The 21,075-nt window shown below is 38.1% G+C and overlaps 1 protein-coding gene across 1 annotated transcript; it reads left to right on the forward strand.

Moving 5' to 3' along the window:
* Positions 1-15: 15 nt before the first annotated feature.
* On the forward strand, positions 16-20,472 carry slc27a1a (solute carrier family 27 member 1a). Its single transcript, XM_089128228.1, has 12 exons — positions 16-295; positions 451-618; positions 4,422-4,816; positions 6,226-6,390; positions 9,721-9,790; positions 9,875-9,966; positions 10,127-10,236; positions 15,035-15,244; positions 15,353-15,479; positions 17,197-17,334; positions 17,467-17,865; positions 19,572-20,472. The coding sequence occupies exons 2-12, from the start codon at positions 452-454 to the stop codon at positions 19,727-19,729; spliced, it is 2,031 nt and encodes a 676-aa protein (XP_088984354.1). The 5' UTR covers positions 16-295; position 451; the 3' UTR covers positions 19,730-20,472.
* Positions 20,473-21,075: the final 603 nt, after the last annotated feature.

Below are 21,075 nucleotides of genomic sequence, written 5' to 3' on the forward strand. Positions count from 1 at the left end.
CAGCCTCTTTCAGCCATTTTGAAAAGCTTTCTCTCCAACCAACTCCAGCTTCATGACATGTTGCTGCCTGCAAAGTGCAAACAGCCAGGGGATGTTAGTAAACACACAGTTAGTCAAAAACGTGCTGCAAAGTGAAAATATTTCCCGAGTAGTGTTTACTTCTGCATATATTCTGTTTTGACTTCTGCAAGTTCCCCCCTGCTCTGTGTTCTCGGGACGCTCGTGTTAACTTTCACGGGGGTCGTCCCATGTCTTGACAGATCAGGGCTGGCTGAACTACATTTGTCTACCATAGGTAAGTATTCATGAGTGTTTTATTGTTTTATGATACCAGCATCATAAACAATCAGTAGACACTGACAGTATGTCATAATGATAAGTGATGACTTCCAATCGCTGCTGTTTAAAAAGTGTTTAAAAGTGATGTGCTGCATCATGGACCTGTTTCAGGATGCACTATGTGGCGAGTGGCTCCCTGTCCTTCGGTTCTATGGGCCTGCTCCGTCTGTTTGGGGCATCTTGGACCTGGAGCATTGCAGCAGGTCTGGGGGTTTATTTAGGAACAGGAGGCTGGCGGTACCTGTATGTGGTTGTTCGAACGGCTAAAAGGGACATCAAGTGAGTTTCTGATATTTTGGATATCATACAAAATTACTTTGTGGGTCAAAATCACTATAAAGTGCCTTTGCTGTCCTCATTAGAATCGCTCAGTCATCATGAACATAATGCAAAATAATGAAATTCTGAGGTTTTATTATAAATGGCCCACACTTACACACATACAAGTACAATAAGTCTCTTGAAATGTGTTTTTCTGATTTTATACCATTTTCTTTGATTGCATACGTGATTTTGGCATGTCCCACACGCTACTCGGCTTACTTCGTTGATTGTAAAAAGTGGTTAAATGACATAAAATTAAAATACTTTTTGAATGTTCTTATTGTCCTCAGCAAATTAATTTGGATTATTTATATTTTATTTCCATAATAATATTAAGCATTTTGCATGTGTCCCTGAAATTGCTGTCCACCCTGTCATTATTGGGTAAACGCCCCTTTAAAAAAATCAACTGATGTACTCAGTGACATCCCCTCCCCCATTTGGTCTTTCTTCAGTGGAGGTTAAAACATCTGCTGCACACACAGTTAGTATCTACACTTATATTTTCTCATTTTCGTCATTTTATGTTTGTAGTTGTGTGTGGTCAAGCTTAACATGTCCACCCTGTCATTGTGAAATATTGATTAATATAAAAACTTTTCAGAAATTCAAAATATATATTTTAAACAGTGCACAGTCATCTTCAACAGGGAATCACTTTGCTAACTGCTATACACCATGTGCTCATTAAATGCTAACTTTAGCCAAAAATGTCCACCCTGTCACAAAGCCGTCCATGACAGTGTGGACATGGTACGTGACAGGAAGGCCATTTGCAGGTTTATGTACATTTAGTTTTTTTTTTTTTCACATATTATAACAGTGTATTCTATACATGAGTGGACATGAACTTTTTTGGAAATATCACTATCAGCAGGTGTTTTGATGATTATAGTTTACAAGCCTTTTTTCCTACTCTTAGCAGAAAAGGTTCCATGGAACCTTAAAAGGTTCTATCAGCGCTACGTATTTGGAACCCCTAAAAGGTTCTATACAGAACCCTTTTAAGGGTTGATTAATAAGAACCCTTTAGGGTAAAAGGTTCTATATGGAATCTTTTGGGTTCATTCATTATCATTTGTTTCGTCCTTTCTGGATTAAATGTTTCATATTATTGACAAACATCAAGACCCTAAATGTATTTATGATTGCATGTGAATGATCACAAAATTCAAGATATGGGGGTTAGGAAATGTATATATTTATATAATTAATGCTACTGTTGTTTTCTAGTTCATGCATTGAAGCATTTGTCCACCCTGTCATGCCTATGTGATCTTGTTGTCCACCCTGTTCTTAATAAACAAATGAGACCCAGTTAGATTTGTTATAAAGTTTGACTAAATATCTTTGTTGTTAGATTTTATTTAGAAAAGAATGTGCAACTATCGCATATTTTATTGGGCAAAACGTATTTAGGCAGTAACTTAATTATTATCAAAAGACGTTTACCATTAACTGAAATGTTTTGTTGGGAAAGGGACACATTATTGTTCTGCAGATCTACATTTTATAATCACTATGCAATGAAAATGTATTTGTTCTAGTTTGAATTTGTCCATGACAGGGTGGACATTTTTTATGGTTTGCACGTACATTCTCAGCTTGCAGTTAATTTTTGAAAAGTGCTGGAGCTTGACCAATATGCATTTCTAACAGCCTACGGTCTCCTTAATACAAAACATGTAAAGTTCAATGGAAAATCTCAGATTTGTTTTTTGGAAATTGTGAAGTCTCAAAGGCACTTTATGGTGATATTGACCCTTGTAATGTTTAACCTAAATTCGTCATGAAACGGATGATGCGATTCCCTGTTATATAAATCCGAGTGAAACCGCTTTACGAGCAAGAAAAAATGTAGGGCGGGACTCGTCAGCAATTGATTGGATGGTTGTGGTGTGCTATTGTTGGATCTCATGTGAGTGACAGGTGATTTAACCCTTTCGCCAGTAAACACATCAGGAGAGAAGAGATGATGCTGCAAGAGGGATGGGGAAGTTATTTTGATTAAAGATGACACATTAAAGGAGTAGTTCACTTTAAAAAACCAAAAAAACTTTTGCTGATAATTTACTCACCCCCATGTCATCCAAGATGTCCACGTCTTTCTTTCTCCAGTCGAAAAGAAATTAAGGTTTTTGATGAAAACATTCCAGGATTTTTCTCCATATAATGCACTTTACTTGTAACCAAACAGTTCAAGATCCAAAAGACAGTTTGAAGACAAACATTGATCTCTTTTTTTCTTGGTGCGGACTTCAAAGGGTTAAAAAACAACTATCAAGCCTCGTCCTACTTTTTTTGTTCTTCAACAGCAGTTTCACTCAGAAATGCATTCCTTCTACTGTAGCTTTCCTATCTCTTTTCCGAATTTTCATTTGGTTACGAGACTTGTGAGAACGGCTGTCAAGGGGCAGTCACAGTACAAATATTTTAAGGGCAATAAAGTGTGTTTTTCTTTCTAATTTATGTAGTCTATTTTCAATAGTGTTGTGTTGTCTGAAGCACAACTCACACAGAAGTCACTTTCAAACCAATGCAGCGACTTTGTACTTGCTGCAGCATTGTCATGGGGAAAGGTTGCTGGGGATTGTTGGGTTCATTGTTGGTTATTTATGTCTGAGAGCTGTAACAAGACAAATTCCTATCAACGTTGTTGACATGGCAATAAATTATTGAAACTTGAAATATTTAGTCCTCACTAAAGTCTGATTCATGTTGATTCCTGTTGAAAATTATTGGATTTTTTCGCATGAAAATTTGCTGAACAACATTAAACGTGTCAGCAACTTCATTAAACGAAGTAGTTCACTTTTAAAAAAAACTTTTGCTGATAATTTACTCACCCCCATGTCATCCAAGATGTCCATGACATTCTTTCTTCATTCGACAAGAAATTTAGGTTTTTGATGAAAACATTCCATCATTTTTCTCCATATAATGCACTTTACTGGTAACCAAACGGTTCAAGGTCCAAATGAGAGTTTCAGTGCAAACTGCAAACTGTTCAAAGGGCTTTAAACGATTCCAAACAATGAATAAGGGTCTTATTAAGCGAAACGATCGCTCATTTAAAAAAAAAAAAAAATAAGTTTAAGTTTTATAAGCTCAAATGCTCGCCTTGCTCTGTTCTGTGATGTGCGTTCATGATTCTCCTGTTGGAACTCATTTGTCAAAATGAACGAATCTTTTTTCAAGTCATTTGGTTCATTCAACGAATGAAATGAACGAATTGATTCAGAAAAAGATTTCTTCATTTTGATGAATGACTTCGAACAGGAGAGTCACACAGAACAGAGCAAGGCGACCATTTGAGCTTATTCAACTTAAACTTTGTTATTTATCTATTAAATGAGCGATTGTTTCGCTTGATAAGACCCGTATTCATCGTCTGGAATCGTTTAAAGCCCTTTGAACTATTTGCAGTTTGCACTGAAACTGTCTTTTGGACCTTGAACCTTTTGGTTCCCAATGAAGTCCATTAAATGGAGAAAAATCCTGGAATGTTTTCATCAACAACCTTAATTTCTTTTCTACTGAAGAAAGAATGACATGGACATCTTGGATGACATGAGGGTGAGTAAATTATCAGCAAAAAAATTAAAAGTGAACCACTCTTTTAACAATGGATCTGGCATTGCACATATTAAGGAATGACTTGGAATATTTTAATGAAAGCTACTAAAAATGACCAATGCTTCACATGTAGTATTTTCAGCAGGTGTAAATAACTGATTATTCCTCATCTTGTCCGTCAGTGGGCTTTATGTGCTGCTGAGGGTCAAACTGGCGCTATGGCATCATATCCGTCACAGAAACACCATACCCTCCATCTTTGCACAAACCGTGGCTAAACACCCAGACAAGCCTGCGCTCGTGTATGAAGCCACTGGGGAAACGTGGACTTTCTGCCAGTTAGATCAGATCTCCAATGCTGTGGCCCATTGGGCACTGAGCCAGGGCTGGACCTCAGGAGATGTGGTGGCGCTCTTCATGGAGAGCCGGCCGCTCCAAGTGGCGCTCTGGCTTGGCCTGGCCAAAGTAGGTGTGGAGGCTGCGCTCATTAACTTCAACCTCCGAAAGGATTCGCTCCTGCACTGCGTGGGTGTGTCAGCATCCCGAGGGATGGTGTTTGGAGCAGAGCTAGCGGACGGTGAGGCGACTCGATAACTTTCTCTTTGACTCTTTGATCAGGACTAGACATGTGCCGGTATTCGGTAATGCGATAAATCGCGGTAATGAATATGCACGATATTGTTATCGCGGGCTCTTCAAAATACCGTGGAAAATAATAGATTCGAATTTAGACTTTTAGGCTAATTTACGCATTAGCTGCTTGTTTTCCTTCAACCGCTCAAACACTGCGTGCTGCGCAGAACACGCGCGCACTCTGATGTAAACAATCCCCACATGTATGTGTGCTTGCGACAGTGCGCACTAGTCTAATGTAAACAATCCTCACATGATGAAGACGATTTATCCCCGCAGGGCTGCCAACTCTCAGACATTCCGCTTGAGACTCAAGCTTGACTTTCAGACAGGACGCGGAATACGCGCGCGACGCGCAGGGATGTTTTGTTGCTGCGTCGACCTGCATCGACCACGCCGGTGTTAAAGTTCAAAATAGTTAAACTTTTTATTTGTAAAATAGCAAATCGCGTTGTATCTGAAGGGCAACGTTGAACCAGCGTCGCGCATTCCGCGTCCTGTCTGAAAGGCGCTTAACGCATTTGACACTTTTCACACGCTCTCCCACAGAGAAAAATCACAGAGCAAAGAGGACACTGACACCGACAGACTAGACAGAGCAGGTTACTTTTGATATGAAAGTTGTTATTAATAAATTGAAGTTGATAAATCAGCTCTTCTGATCACAGATCGTTGCTCCTCAGTTCAAGTAAACTGATCATCATGTTACTTTCGTTTTTATTTAAAGATACAGTATAACTTACCGAAAGGTATATTTACTTGTACATAATAACGATCAATCAGTGTTTTCAAACACGGAAAGAGGTCAGTAACACTGCAGGAGAACAGTTGTGTCAAAACGTTACATTTACCTCTGGAAAGCCATTTAATGACCAGCACATTAGAAAATAGCAAGGAGTAATTTGCTAAATATTATATTTAATTTCTCTCTGTATGTTTACAGCATTATGTGAGGTTTTTTTTTTCTTGAGAAACATTAACAGACTGAGGCCTGCCTAATATTTATCCAAATGAGTCAATATTGAATTAAGACTGAAATCAAATCCAAGAATTTAATTGAATAATACAAACAGTAACCTACCAGTCATTGTAACATGTTGTCACTAAACTTTAAACAATTTGGTTTAGTTTACCATATGTTTTGAAAATCACAATTACACATTGATACAAGTTGAGGTTTTTTTTTAGAGACCCACAATGCATCTGTTTTTCTTGAAATATAATTTCATTAAAATATCGTGATAATACCGTATACCGCAATAAAAGCTCAATCAATTAACCGCAGCATGAAAATTTGATACCGGCACATGCCTAATCAGGACCATCCTACTAAATGCACATGTGTGTTTGTAGCCCTGTCTGAAGTGAGCTCTTCCTTGAGTGAGACCATGGTGCGGTTCAGCACCGGAGACCTCAGTCCAGACCAGATGGCCGCTCTGAAATGTCAGCCTCTTGACCCCATTCTGGCATCTTCCCCTCGACACTCACCACCGTGCACTGTGTCCAAGGGCTTCAACGGTGAGATTCACAGTATTACAAGGGTTTACTTGTAGAGCAGAGGTATCGAACAGGTAGACCATGGGGCGGATATGGCTCGTAGAGGAGTCTAAGGCCCTGTTTACTCCTGGTATTAAAGGGATAGTTCACCCAAAAATGAAAATTCTGTCAGTATTTACTCACCCAGCCAACCCCGTAAGACCTTTGTTCATTTTCGGTACATGAATTAAGATATTTTTGATGAAATCTGAGAGCTGGATCACTCCTCCATACTAGTCCATAGGCTTCTTGAGGGATTGAAACTTGCCGGCCTCGAAAAGTTATTAAAGACATCGTTAAAATAGTCTAAGTGACGACAGTGGCTCAATCCTAAGTTTATCAAACGACGAGAACACTTTTTGTGCGCAAAAGCAGCAAAACAAAAATAACGACTTTATTTCAACTATGCATTTCCGTATCTTTGGGCCTCGGGTCAGGTTACTAGTTTAACTTGTCTACTTGTGAACCGATTGACCAAATCTTAATACCAGGTGTAAACAGGGCCAAAGTTGAAAGAATAAGAATACATTTGAAGAGTTCAGATGCAAAAGCCTCTAAATGCCATTTGAAATTTTCTTCTTTAATGATGATTTTTATCAAACTTGTATATTTAAGTTCAGTAAGTTCACTTAAATGGCAAATTACTGAACTTAAATATACAAGTTTGATAAAAATCATCATTAAAGGAGAACTCCGGCGCAAAATGAACCTTTGGTCTAATAACACATTGTTACCTATTCAACCGTTATCTCAGATTTGTTTTCATGATTGCTGAATGTAAATAGTTTTATCTCTAAAAACAGTTTAGCGTATAACGCCAGTATAATGCTAGTATATAGGGCATAGAGCAATGACAAATAAAAATCGCTTGTTATTACCACTAACAAGGCTCAAAATAGCCCCACAGTTACACGGTAGCATAATAAGGGTCCCTACATTCAAACCGAAGCATTGAGAACTTTGTCAGTGTCCATACAGTTTAATAAGAAGATATTTTATACATACAGTCAACATCGTGAATACAGGAAGAAGCCATCTTGGAAAAATAGTCCCTACCAGTCGATCTACGAACGCCGATCCAAGTGCGCTGAACTGTGCAGAATCTCATATGGTCTGTTGTTTCCGGAAGAAACACAAACACGAACCGTTTTCTTCTGTTCAATATGTACACGTAGCCTACTGTTCGCGATCACCTTATCACCTTATTCACATCTCACCAGCGCACTTGGATCAGCGCTCGTAGATCGACTGGTAGAGACTATTTTTCAAAGATGGCTTCTTCCTTTATTCGCGAAGTTTACTGTATGTATAAAATATCTTCTTATTAAACTGTATGGACACTGACAAAGTTCTTAATGCTTTGGTTTGAATGTAGGGACCCTTAATATGCTGTCGTGTTGGTTTGGGGCTATTTTGAGCCTTGTTAGTGGTAATAACAAGCAATTTTTATTTGTCATTACTCTATGCCCTATATACTAGCGTTATACTAGCGTTATAGGCTAAACTGTTTTTAGAGATAAAACTATTTACATTCGGCAATCATGAAAACAAATCTCAGATAACGGTTGACTAGGTAACAATGTGTTATACTTTGGTTATAGACCAAAGGTTCATTTTGCGCCGGAGTTGTCCTTTAAAGAATTTAGAGGCTTTTGCATCTGAACTCTTCGTTTATTTTATGGGTTTGGGTTGTTGTTATATGAGCGCTGACATCATTGAGAATATCACCAACATTGCAAAAATCAAATAAAAACTGCCTTGAGAGAGTCCATGCATTCTCTTTATGTTGAACCATTGCATGTATCCAAACAACACACAGCAGTGTTTAGTTAATGAATGACGGCAAGTTCAAGTGAGGGATTAAACGACCCATTCATTAAGTGTAACCAATTATAAAATGGCCTTCATAAGCTGAAGTTTATTGTGCAGAAGTCCAGCCCTCCAAAATTAAAATGAGTTTGACACAGCTGCTGTAGAGACTCATTTCGAAAGGTCTGATGGTTCTGATGCCTTCTTTGACTATCAGCGCACTTGAGTGTTACATTTATTTCACATCCTGTGCTTTTATTATCTCTGCTGCTGCATTTTTGTTGCAAAACTTTGTGCTGTGGGCCTTTATGGAAGTTTTTATGGAGGCGAGTTCAAAAAATCTCCTAGACGATTGGTTTTGAGTCCATCTGAGGCACAGGCTTTTGGGCAGATATTAAAATGATGTGTAAACCTTGTCTGTCTGTTTTTCCTGAGGGCTACTAGATTTGGCCAGTTATTAGTGTGTAAAGTATATTTTTGATGTCCTCCTTAGCAATAAGAGTGTATATTCCACTTCTCAGACTAGACTATTTATTACAAATATGGCCAATTGTCTGTTACACAAGTCGTTATGAGAACACTTCATGTTGTGCTGCTGGCAGTTGGATTGGTTTCTTTGTATAATGGCCCTGAATCAGCCAAAACATTGAGTCGCAAATTAATTAGAGTTCTCTCAAGAGATATATTAGCTCAAATAAATAGTTTCCGCTCTTGTGAAGTGCTCTTCACTTCTGTTAAAAGCTCTTTTGTTGATAAGAGACGGTAATCCTTCTAAAGACAAGCATGTGATTGAGAACGAGATAGAAATGGCAGAAATAAAGGTAAAGAAATATTTAGGAATGTCCGAATAACGTATTTTTACTATGTTCAGCATAAACCAACACAGAATATCCAACTACTACGTTATGTAATATTGTGCACTAGGAATGTCATCGTATCAAAATTTCAGGAGTTGATATTATTAATAATGTAATTTCACAATCGTCAATACAATTTTCAATACTACAGCAAAAGCTAAAATGCCAATATGCTTTATTTAAGGTTACTCTTCATCTAATTGCATTATAAAGGATTATAAATAAGTAACAAAATTATAAACATTAAGAAATTGAACAGGAAATACACAGTAATCAAAAGGAAAATACTATAATTATTAAATTATTTTATTTTGTTAAAAAAGTACACAAAATTCTTTCTAAACATAAACTAGCCTTCAGATGTTTTTTGTTTTTTTATTATCTCCTGCTCACAGGCTGCATTTATTTGATCAAAATAGACAGTAAAATATCATTAAAATTGAAAATGATGGGTATGCTAATTTGTGCCGCTTAATATTTTATGGTTTTATAATGGTTATTTGTAACATTATAAATGTCTTTGCTGTTGATTTTAATCAAATGAACGCATCCTTGCTGAATAATGCACTGCACACTAGACAGCTACCATTAAACTAGTAGTCCAAGCATCACCCATGTCTCATCATGTTTTCCCTTTCTCATACAGATCGTTTGTTCTATATCTACACTTCTGGCACCACTGGACTTCCTAAAGCTGCTATAGTGGTGCACAGTCGGTAACCTGCTCGTAGCCACGCCACAATCTTACGGCTGTCCTTGGAAATGAAACAAGCTTTTATTAAACTACTTCTATTTCCTAGGTATTACAGGATTGCTGCTTTCGGGTACCATTCTTTTCGTATGCGGCCAGACGACATCATCTATGACTGTTTACCCCTCTACCACTCAGCAGGTGTGTTGTGCATGTCACAGACATGTTGCTCCTGCCCTCATAGGCTCTATGTATTTCTATAAATAAGTTTTAAGCTGTTTGATATCGTTGGTTTCCAATTAAACGTACTGTTGCAGATTTCACATTTAGCTCAACATCTGTTGGATTTACTCATTAACAGGGAATATTATGGGTGTGGGCCAGTGTCTGATTCACGGTATAACCGTGGTGGTCAAGAAGAGGTTCTCTGCAAGTCGCTTCTGGGAAGACTGTATCAAACATAACTGCACTGTAAGTCACTTGCATACATTTGGGTCATTAATGGCAAATAAGGGTACATTTTAGAGCCCGACTGATAAAGGATTTTGAAGACCGATACAAATATTTCTTGGTTTTAAAGGGTTAGTTCACCCAAAAATGAAAATTCTGTCAGTATTTACTTACCCTCATGTTGTTCCAACCCCGTAAGACCTTCGTTCATCTTCGGAACACAAATTAAGATATTTAAGATATTAAGATCGCTCCTGCATACTAGTCCATAGACTTCTTGAGGGAATGACTTGCTGTCCTCGAAAAGTCATTAAAGACATCGTTAAAATAGTCCAAGTGACTACAGGGGCTCAATATTAAGTTTATCAAACGACGAGAACGCTTTTGTGCGCAAAAAAACAACAAAAATAACGACTTTATTTCAACTATTCGTTTATTTCTCCCTCTGCGCGAGTCAGGTTACTAGTTTAATAGCGTAAGCTTCTGTTATTGTACGTCACACGCATCACACACATGACCAGCGTCGGCCAATAGTGAGCCTACGTGTGACGTAGCTTTACGCTATCACACTACGTTAACTGACTACAGGCCCATGGAGAAGGAAGTGAATAGTTGAAATAAAGTCGTTATTTTTGTTTGTTTTTGCGCACAAAATGTATTCTCGTCGTTTGATAAAGTTAAAATTGAGCCACTGTAGTCACTTGGACTATTTTAACGATGTCTTTAATGACTTTTCGATGCCAGCAAGAGTCATTCCCTCAAGAAGCCTATGGACTAGCATGCAGGAGCGATCTTAATATCTTAAATATCTTAATTTGTGTTGCGAAGATGAACGAAGGTCTTACGGGGTTGGAACAACATGAGGGTGAGTAAATACTGACAGAATTTTCATTTTTGGGTGAACTAACCCTTTAAAATTCGATATTCCGATATATCGGCCGATATTTTTTATTATTATTTTTTTTTATTTCAGAAACACGCAACAAAACGTTAACAGATTTCCCTAACATTAGTTATTTGTAGTTATTTATGAGTTTTAATTAAAATAATATGATAATGCATTTTAAAAAGAAACCTGTTTCTTTTATTGTCGTTACAGAATATAGGAACCAGAGCTCATTAATGTTAACGTTAGCGGTCTTCCACTGATGATAGTGGCATTAGCTTGTTTTGTGGTTGGCTAGTCTATGATGAGCCGTAATTTAGCAATGGATAACATCATACTTCAAATTGTAAAACATTTTCAATATAACAGGCCAAGGAGATATGGTACGTCTCATTGCTATAACTGTCGCACGATTTTAAAGAAATACTTAACTTCAGTCACATTGTCAAAAGTTAAAAGGACAGTCAGTCTACACTGACTAACTACACTGTAACAACGTAACGTAATTATTACTAGCTAATTCCGCTTCACTCTCGGCTTATTAAACAGCAGCAAAACTGTGTGGCTCGTTATACACGAGTGTTGCCAACAGGGACGTTGTAGAGTGCCCTCTGGTGGACAAACTATACAACTCCAACACTCATGACATGGTTCAAGCGTGTTTCGTCCGTTTTTATTTCATTTTTGAAATATTAATTTATCGGCCATTATAACTGCCGATACCAATAGTTTGGAAAATGTCTAATATCGGCCTCCCGATAAATCGGTCTGGCTCTAGTACATTTGCTCGACAACAGTGTACTAAAAATGGAAACGTTGTTCCTTTGCGTTTTTGCACGTACAAACGACACCATAGTCAAAAACGATCACACGGATCCATGAAAATGACAAAATTTTGTATTAGTCATGCTACGCCATGTCACTTTGTAAAGAAATGCTTCGCACCTTTAGACTGAAAACATAATACGCATGCGTTGTGACGTCACCGTCACAAATTCGTAGTTTACATATTTGTTGTTTACACTGAGATGATAGTGGTAACTTGCACTTTAAAACCCATTTTTAAAGGTTTACGTTTTCAGGGAGGCAAGAGCTCTCCAAAATAGGACAGTAGATGGCTGCTTCCAGCAGGATAATGCACCATGTCCCAAAGCTCGAATCATTTCAAATTGGTTTCTTGAACATGACAATGAGTTCACTGTACTAAAATGGCACCAACAGTCACCAGATCTCAACCCAATAGAGCATCTTTGGGATGTGGTGGAACTGGAGCTTCGTGCCCTGGATGTTCATCCCACAAATCTCCATCAACTGCAAGATGCTATCCTATCAATATGGGCCAACATTTCTAAAGAATGCTTTCAGCACCTTGTTGAATCAATGCCACGTAGAATTAAGGCAATTCTGAAGGCGAGAGGGGGTCAAACACAGTATTAGTTGTTCCTAATAATCCTTTAGGTGAGTGTATCTCTCCACTTTTTTTTTTTTTATTCTTTTCTTTCATGTTTACTGACATAATACCCACTTCTCGGGTAAATCCTTTCCCTTGACTTCCCATAATTGATGTGAGTGGGCGCACAACTAATAAAATTAGATCACTCCGGACTCTGAGTCATTCCAAGTTCTGGCAAAGGGTCGGCCAGGCTCGAAAAATAATACTCTTCCTCTATCTGATATTTCCATTTACACTGTGTTTGCTTTCACAAAAGTTTCATGGCTCCCAGAATATCTTTCAGAAGATGTGACCCCCCCCCCCCCCCCATCCGTATAACAGTGAAAACATGGATTGTCTGATAATTCTGTCAATGTCGGGGAAAGAGTTAAGGCGCTTTTAAATAAATTAATAAATCCCGGGGTATGATGTCACCTACAAGCATCTTTAAAGGGTTAGTTCACCCAAAAATGAAAATTCTGTCAGTATTTACTCACCCTCATGTTGTTCCAACCCCGTAAGACTTTCGTTCATCTTCGCAACACAAATTAAGATATTAAGATCGTTCCTGCATACTAGTCCATAGGCTTCTTGAGGGAATGACTTGCTGTCCTCGAAAAGTCATTAAAGACATCGTTAAAATAGTCCAAGTGACTACAGGGGCTCAATCTTAAGTTTATCAAATGACAAGAACACTTTTGTGCGCAAAAAAACAACAAAAATAACGACTTTATTTCAACTATTCGTTTATTTCTCCCTCTGCGCGAGTCAGGTTACTTGTTTAATAGCTTAAGCTTCTGTTATTGTACGTCACACGCATCACACACACATGACTAGCGTCGGCCAATAGTGAGCCTACGTGTGACGTATCTTTACGTAATCACACTACGTTAACTGACTACAGGCCCATGGAGAAGGAAGTGAATAGTTGAAATAAAGTCGTTATTTTTGTTTGTTTTTACGCACAAAAAGTGTTCTCGTCATTTGATAAAGTTAAAATTGAGCCACTGTAGTCACTTGGACTATTTTAACGATGTCTTTAATGACTTTTCGATGCCAGCAAGAGTCATTCCCTCAAGAAGCCTATGGACTAGTATGCAGGAGCGATCTTAATATCTTAAATATCTTAATTTGTGTTGCGAAGATGAACGAAGGTCTTACGGGGTTGGAACAACATGAGGGTGAGTAAATACTGACAGAATTTTCATTTTTGGCTGAACTAACCCTTTGAGTCAGTGTTATGAGTAGGGTTGGGAACCGAGAACCGGTTCTTTTCCAGAACCGGTTGTGTTTTTGAAAAAATACCGGAACCGTGCAAAATTCATAAGTTTCGGTTCCGAAAACGGTTCTGATGCCGATGCGATATCATCATGTGGGCGAAGTGCTGGGAGTAGAAGACGCCGTCTTATTCCTAAATGACAAAAACTTCACCACTGAAGTTGCGATTTGCTCTCACACGCGCTGCATTTGTCACACAGACACACGCACGCTGCGCGCGCCGACCGCCGAGTCACTCTCTAGCCTACATTCAAATCTGTTTGCGCTGAGAGAGAGAGAGCAGTTGTCGATATGAAACTGCTTTACAATCACACAGTCTCAATATTTATTTTTTTCACATATTCAAATGATTTCCGTTACAGAATTAGTGAGATTATAGTTTGAGTAAACATTGACGGTAGTGGTCAAAACAGATGCAGTCCGTATATTTTTTGTGTTCAGAATTTACAAAATATATACAATGAGCGAGTACATCATAATGTTTTTTTTTTCAAACCGTGTTTTTGTCTTATCTTGAATCACTACGTAAAGCCTGTAATAAGCGTTAATACTCGGACTTCTTGTTTAGACTGGCCGGCGGATCGCAGCTGCTGCGGAGTAGCCCAATGCCTGCGTGACTCGTCATGGACATAAACAGAGAGAAGTAGCTCCGGCAACAATGTTCTTCCGCAAGACGCATGCAGTTCTGTTTATTAACTGCTAGAGCGCCGATTTATCCAGTAATGAAATAAGTAAAGTCTTTATAAATCAATCATTCAAACCGTTTTAAAAAAATAATCTGTTCTACACACATATGTGTGTTAAAGCATATTCTACTCCTTCTGAGAGGGTATTCTTCACTGTTGGAGATACAATAAAGGAGAGGTCTAAATTATTATAGAGAATTCAGAATTTTTTAATTTCCTTTATATATATATATATATATATTGTTGCAAAGATTGCTTAATAATATTTTAAGTTTGTTTACATTACCAGTCTGTTAAACTAATTTGTCAAGTACTATAAGAAATAAACACAAAAAGGATTGTGGATTTTTCTCTTACTAATATTTTTAATTGAATGGGAACCGGAACCGGAATCGTTTGGCGGAACCGGAATCGGAACTGGAACCGGAAAATTTCTCACGATTCCCAACCCTAGTTATGAGTGAATAAATTCATTAATAAATACAAGAGTGTGTCGTTTTCACTCTTACAACAGTCTGTTTTTCCCATCTCCTCTAGGTTGTTCAGTACATTGGCGAGATTTGCCGTTACCTGCTGTCCCAGCCTGTGCGGCCCACGGAGCGACAGCACCGGGTGCGTTTGGCTGTGGGGAATGGGCTGCGGCCGAGCGTGTGGGAAGCCTTCGTGGAGCGCTTTGGGGTAAAACAGATTGGCGAGTTCTATGGAGCCACCGAGTGCAACTGCAGCATTGCCAATATGGATGGCAAGGTCAGATATCAGTGTTGTTCTGAGAACGTCACATTTTGAAATGACTGATGAATTTTGTCATTTGTAACAGTTAAACGAATGGTTAAAAACTCACTCTTGACACGGCAGGTTGGAGCTTGTGGGTTTAACAGTCGCATTCTTCCTAATGTGTACCCCATTCGACTGGTGAAAGTGAACGAGGAAACCATGGAACTGGTTCGGGACAAGCAGGGACTGTGTGTGACTTGCCGACCTGGTGCGTTCAGAGCCGAAAACTCTTGTTTGATTTATGTTTCCTGATCATGCAGTAGGTTTTTAGATCTGGTCAGAGTCTGATATATGGTGGCCTTAAAGCTACACTGTGTAAGTCTTTTAGTTCATTCTTAGCTAAAAACACTTAGTATTCTCGTGAGTGTATAATATGCCATTGAAAATACATACGTGTAAGGGGTTCTAATGTCTGTCGCCATGTCGCCCCTCCATCTTGAATGTACATTAGCCAAAGAGGGACATACCCGTTAAAGGGTTAGTTCACCCAAAAATGAAAATGAAGTCATTAATTACTCACCCCCATGCTGTACCAACCCCCGTAAGACCTTCGTTCATCTTCTGAACACAAATAAAGATATTTTTGATTGAATCTGAGAGCTAGATCAGTCCTACATAGACTGCCTAAGGGACTGACTCTTGACGGCCCATAAAGTCATTAAAGAAAAGGTTTAAATATTCCATGTGCCTACAGCGGCTCAATTATAAGTTTATCAAGCGACGAGACTACTTTTTGTGCGAAAAAAAACATAAATAACGACTTTTTTCCACTATTCCATTACTTCCTTATGGGCGCATGCGCGAGAACTGAGACGAGGACGTTCTCATTCGTCTACTTCTTGTTACCGGCTGCTCACCGCTTAGGAGTTTTACCGCCACCTACCGTATAAAATGATGATCCATATATAAGGCGCTCCGGATTATAAGGAACACTGTCGTTTTTTGAGAAGAAAAAGGCTTTTAAGTGCACCTTATAGTGCGGAAAATACGCTAATTGAAAAGCGTATGTACAGCGCACATCTTCCTCTGCTTGTAAACAGAAAGTTTTGCGCTTCCAGCTATATCAGCTCATCATCTTATACGGTAAAACTCCTAAGCGGTGAGCAGCCGGTAACAAGAAGTAGACGAATGAGAACGTCCTCGTCTCAGTTCTCGCGCATGCGCCCATCAGGAAGTAATGGAATAGTGGAAAAAAGTCGTTATTTATGTTTTTTTTCGCACAAAAAGTAGTCTCGTCGCTTGATAAACTTATAATTGAGCCGCTGTAGGAACATGGAATATTTAAACCTTTTCTTTAATGACTTTATGGGCCGTCAAGAGCCAGTCCCTTAGGCAGTCTATGGAAGAGTGATCCAGCCCTCAGATTCAATCAAAAATATCTTTATTTGTGTTCCGAAGATGAACGAAGGTCTTACGGGGTTGGTACAGCATGGGGGTGAGTAATTAATGACTTAATTTTCATTTTTGGGTGAACTAACCCTTTAATTCAAGCTTCGCCTTTCGCGTTTACATCTGAGTTAACACTCATGGACGAGGTCGAACTGGAAGCCATGTTAATCTTGGACTACTTTGGCCACTGTAGGAGTTAAAACAAAATCGGAATTGAGAGGAACAGAAACTAATATTCACTGGATGGTCATATACCTTTTCACCGCTAGATGGGGGTAAAAATCACACAGTGTAGCTTTAATGTATTTGGACACTTTAAATGTATGAATATCATTGAATTAAGTAAAATATCAAAGCTAATGGCATGCAGTTTATATAAAGATAGCCCATGCACACTTATCAAGTAAACAGCTGTTGGCATTTTACTGCAATAAACTGTAACAATGTACAAAATGAATGAATATTCATTCTCTCACAGATGTGTTTTGTGTCTGTATCGTTGGTTTTTCTCTTCATGTATTGTCTTCCGCTCACAGGAGAGCCTGGGTTGTTGGTGGGGAGAATTAATCAGGAGGATCCTCTGCGTCGGTTTGATGGATACGCTAGTCAGGATGCCACCAGGAAGAAGATCGCCTACAATGTGTTTAGGAAAAATGACTCTGCTTATCTGTCAGGTGCACCTTTAATACACTGCAAAAAAACGAATATTTTCTGACAGCGTGGATGTAAATATTATGGATGGTTTTAGACTGCAGGACAAAATTCATGATTCGGCAACCTTGTTTTGTTGGTATGGTGTCTCTCAGGTGATGTTTTAGTTATGGATGAGCTTGGATACATGTACTTCCGAGACCGGAGTGGGGACACGTTTCGTTGGAAAGGTGAGAACATCTCCACTACTGAAGTGGAAGGAACACTGAGCAGCCTGTTGGGACAGATTGATGTAGCAGTGTTTGGAGTAAATGTACCAGGTGAGACAAACAAAGCAGCTTTTGTTCATAATTCCAAACTGTATTACTCTGGTGTCCCCATATACACATATAAACGCATCTGTATAGGTGCGGAGGGAAAAGCCGGAATGGCAGCCATCGCTGACTCAACAGGAAGATTTAACTGTAATTCTTTCCTGAGAGAAGTTCAGCAAGCACTTCCTCCATACGCACGGCCAGTATTTCTACGCATCTCCCCATGTGTAGATACCACAGGTGAGGAAAATCATACCGTGTGGATTGAGCGATATATTTTGCCATATATGCACTGCAGTTTTTCTAGAGATGTAAAGCGAAGCAACTTTGTGAATATCACAATGATTAACTCTTTCCCCGGCGTTGACGGATTTTTTTGTAAAATAAAGTGACTGAAACTTGTTTCTGCTCTGGAATAAAAAATAAATAAGCTCACTGAAATAAATAATAATCTCACAATGTGGGTCTCTTTTCCTCACATTTGTGAGTTATTACCTTATAATTTAGGACTTTTTTCCTCTCATTTGCGAGTTATCTCATAATTTGGGCACTTTTTTCTCCACATTTGTGAGTTATTACCTTATAATTTAGGACTCTTTTCCTCACATTTGTTAGTTATTACCTTATAATTTAGGACTCTTTTCCTCTCATTTGTGAGTTATCTCATAATTTGGGCACTTTTTTCCTCACATTTGTGAGTTATTACCTTATAATTTAGGACTCTTTTCCTCAAATTTGTGAGTTATTACCTCATAATGTAGGACTCTTTTCCTCACATTTATTAGTTATTACCTTATAATTTAGGACTCTTTTCTTCTGATTTGTGAGTTATCTCATAATTTGGGCACTTTTTTCCTCACATTTGTTAGTTATTACCTTATAATTTAGGACTCTTTTCCTCTCATTTGTGAGTTATCTCATAATTTGGGCACTTTTTTCCTCACATTTGTGAGTTATTACCTTATAATTTAGGACTCTTTTCCTCTCATTTGTGAGTTATCTCATAATTTGGGCACTTTTTTCCTCACATTTGTGAGTTATTACCTTATAATTTAGGACTCTTTTCCTCAAATTTGTGAGTTATTACCTCATAATGTAGGACTCTTTTCCTCACATTTATTAGTTATTACCTTATAATTTAGGACTCTTTTCCTCTGATTTGTGAGTTATCTCATAATTTGGGACTTTTCCTCACATTTGTTAGTTATTACCTTTTAATTTAGGACTCGTTTCCTCTCATTTGTGAGTTATCTCATAATTTGGGACTCTTTTCCTCACATTTGTTTGTTATTACCTTATTTAGGACTCTTTTCCTCTCATTTGTGAGTTATCTCATAATTTGGGCACTTTTTTCCTCAAATTTGTGAGTTATTGCCTTATAATTTAAGACTCTTTTCCACACATTTGTTAGTTATCACCTTATAATTTATGACTCTTTTCCTCTCATTTGTGAGTTCTCATAATTTGGGCACTTTTTTCCTCACATTTGTGAGTTATTACCTTATAATTTAGGACTCTTTTCCTCTCATTTGTGAGTTATCTCATAATTTGGGCACTTTTTTCCTCAAATTTGTGAGTTATTGCCTTATAATTTAAGACTCTTTTCCTCAAATTTGTTAGTTATTGCCTTATAATTTAGGACTCTTTTCCTCACTTTTGTTAGTTATTACCTTATAATTTAGGACTCTTTTCCTCTCATTTGTGAGTTATCTCATAATTTGGGCACTTTTTTCCTCAAATTTGTGAGTTGTTACCTTATAATGTAGGACTCCTCTTTTTTTCACATTAGTGAGTTATCTCATGATTTGGGACTCTTTTTCTCACATTTTTGAGGTAAGACGTAAAATGTTGATTAATCTGATTGATAAAAACCCATTGTTTTTCTCAAATATTTCAAAAATGGTGTGTTTGCTGTGAATTGATTTCCTACTCTTACCCTTTCACAGGAACATTTAAAATTCAGAAGACCAGATTGCAGAGGGAAGGATACGATCCACGGCTCACAACTGACCAGATCTACTTTCTGAACTCCAGAGCAGGCCGTTACGAGCTTGTGAACGAGGAGCTGTACAGTGCTTTTGAAGAAGGCAGGATATCCCTTTGAGACGAAGAAGAGAAGGTAGCCTGAACCTACCTGGTCATCTTGTGACCAACAACATGTGACCAACAGAATACTGCGACAGAAACCACTCAGATTAGTTCTGCTAGCATGTAGACACTTTTTGCATTTACATTCTTCCAATTTAAAGTATTGCATTTGAAAAGGTTTCTACGATTTGGTAGCCTACTAGAAAGCACAAGCTGTATCTTGGCAATGACAAACTAATTATCTAATATGCAATAGATGGGACAGTAAGAGTGAAGTATTATTTTAATGTGTTATTCTTAGTTGATGGTGTGCACAGGTGACGAATACATGTGCACTCCCAATTTAACAACCAAAACAACAACACAAAGCCAACGGGATGAAAGATGAAACTCCACTATGATGCCTGCCTGGCTTTGACATTAGGCTTATACCACTACAAACCAGCAAGTTAAATGCATTTTGAGCCTGAATGATGATGATTACTGTATATTAACGAAATTGAGATTTTTATTACTTAAACATTGATGAAATTGCCTAACTCCAAAGTGACTTTTAGAGAGCTGAAAAATACAGTGTCTTTGTAAACAGCCAAAATGAAGTGCCTTAGATTTTACCTCTTCAAGCTTTAATCATGTGTGATGTGACAAGATGAATGGCCTGAAACTGATACATGAACAAAGACATTGTGGAAAAACTAAAACAGTGTAATTGCATGAATCTACTGCAATCTAAATGAATAAATAAACATTTTTACAGCATTTTACTTCTCTTTTCTGATTTTAATGTCCTGACATCAATCTTAAATCTTTGTTGTATGGGTTATATGTAAGTAATATTTATTAAAAGACCTGTTTCAATGTCATATTTTCTTTGTGGCCAAAGTACTCACAATGACAATAGATATCTATAGAAGTTTTGTTAATTTATCACACTCAAAATATGAGACTAGGGAGGCGGAGACTAACTGTCCAAACAAAGCGCACAAATCTAATTTAATGGCATTTCCTGCAGACTGGGGTTTCTAGCACCCCCTCTTTTTACCAAATCCAAAAAAACTCCCACAGTGGCGAGTGAACCTTTTTTCTGGGTGAGGGTAGACCGTGGCCCTGTTTACACCTGGTTTTAAGATCCATTGGTTGAATGGAACACAAGTAGACGAGGGAGACATATACTCGTTTACACCTGTTGTTTTAATCTGTCTCATTTGTCCACGATTTCTCCAAGGAGAGGGTAAATGAGGAGGGTTATTGTATGGGCTTTTTTAGATCTTTCGATCTAATGGGCAAAATAAGCTCATGCAATTTACATATGACCTGTTAATGTGTGTTAGAAATCAGGAATAACGAGAACATCGTGCTTGG

The sequence above is a fragment of the Pimephales promelas genome, chromosome 3 (assembly GCF_988280905.1).
Source record: "Pimephales promelas chromosome 3, fPimPro1.hap1.1, whole genome shotgun sequence".
Lineage (NCBI taxonomy): Eukaryota > Metazoa > Chordata > Actinopteri > Cypriniformes > Leuciscidae > Pimephales > Pimephales promelas.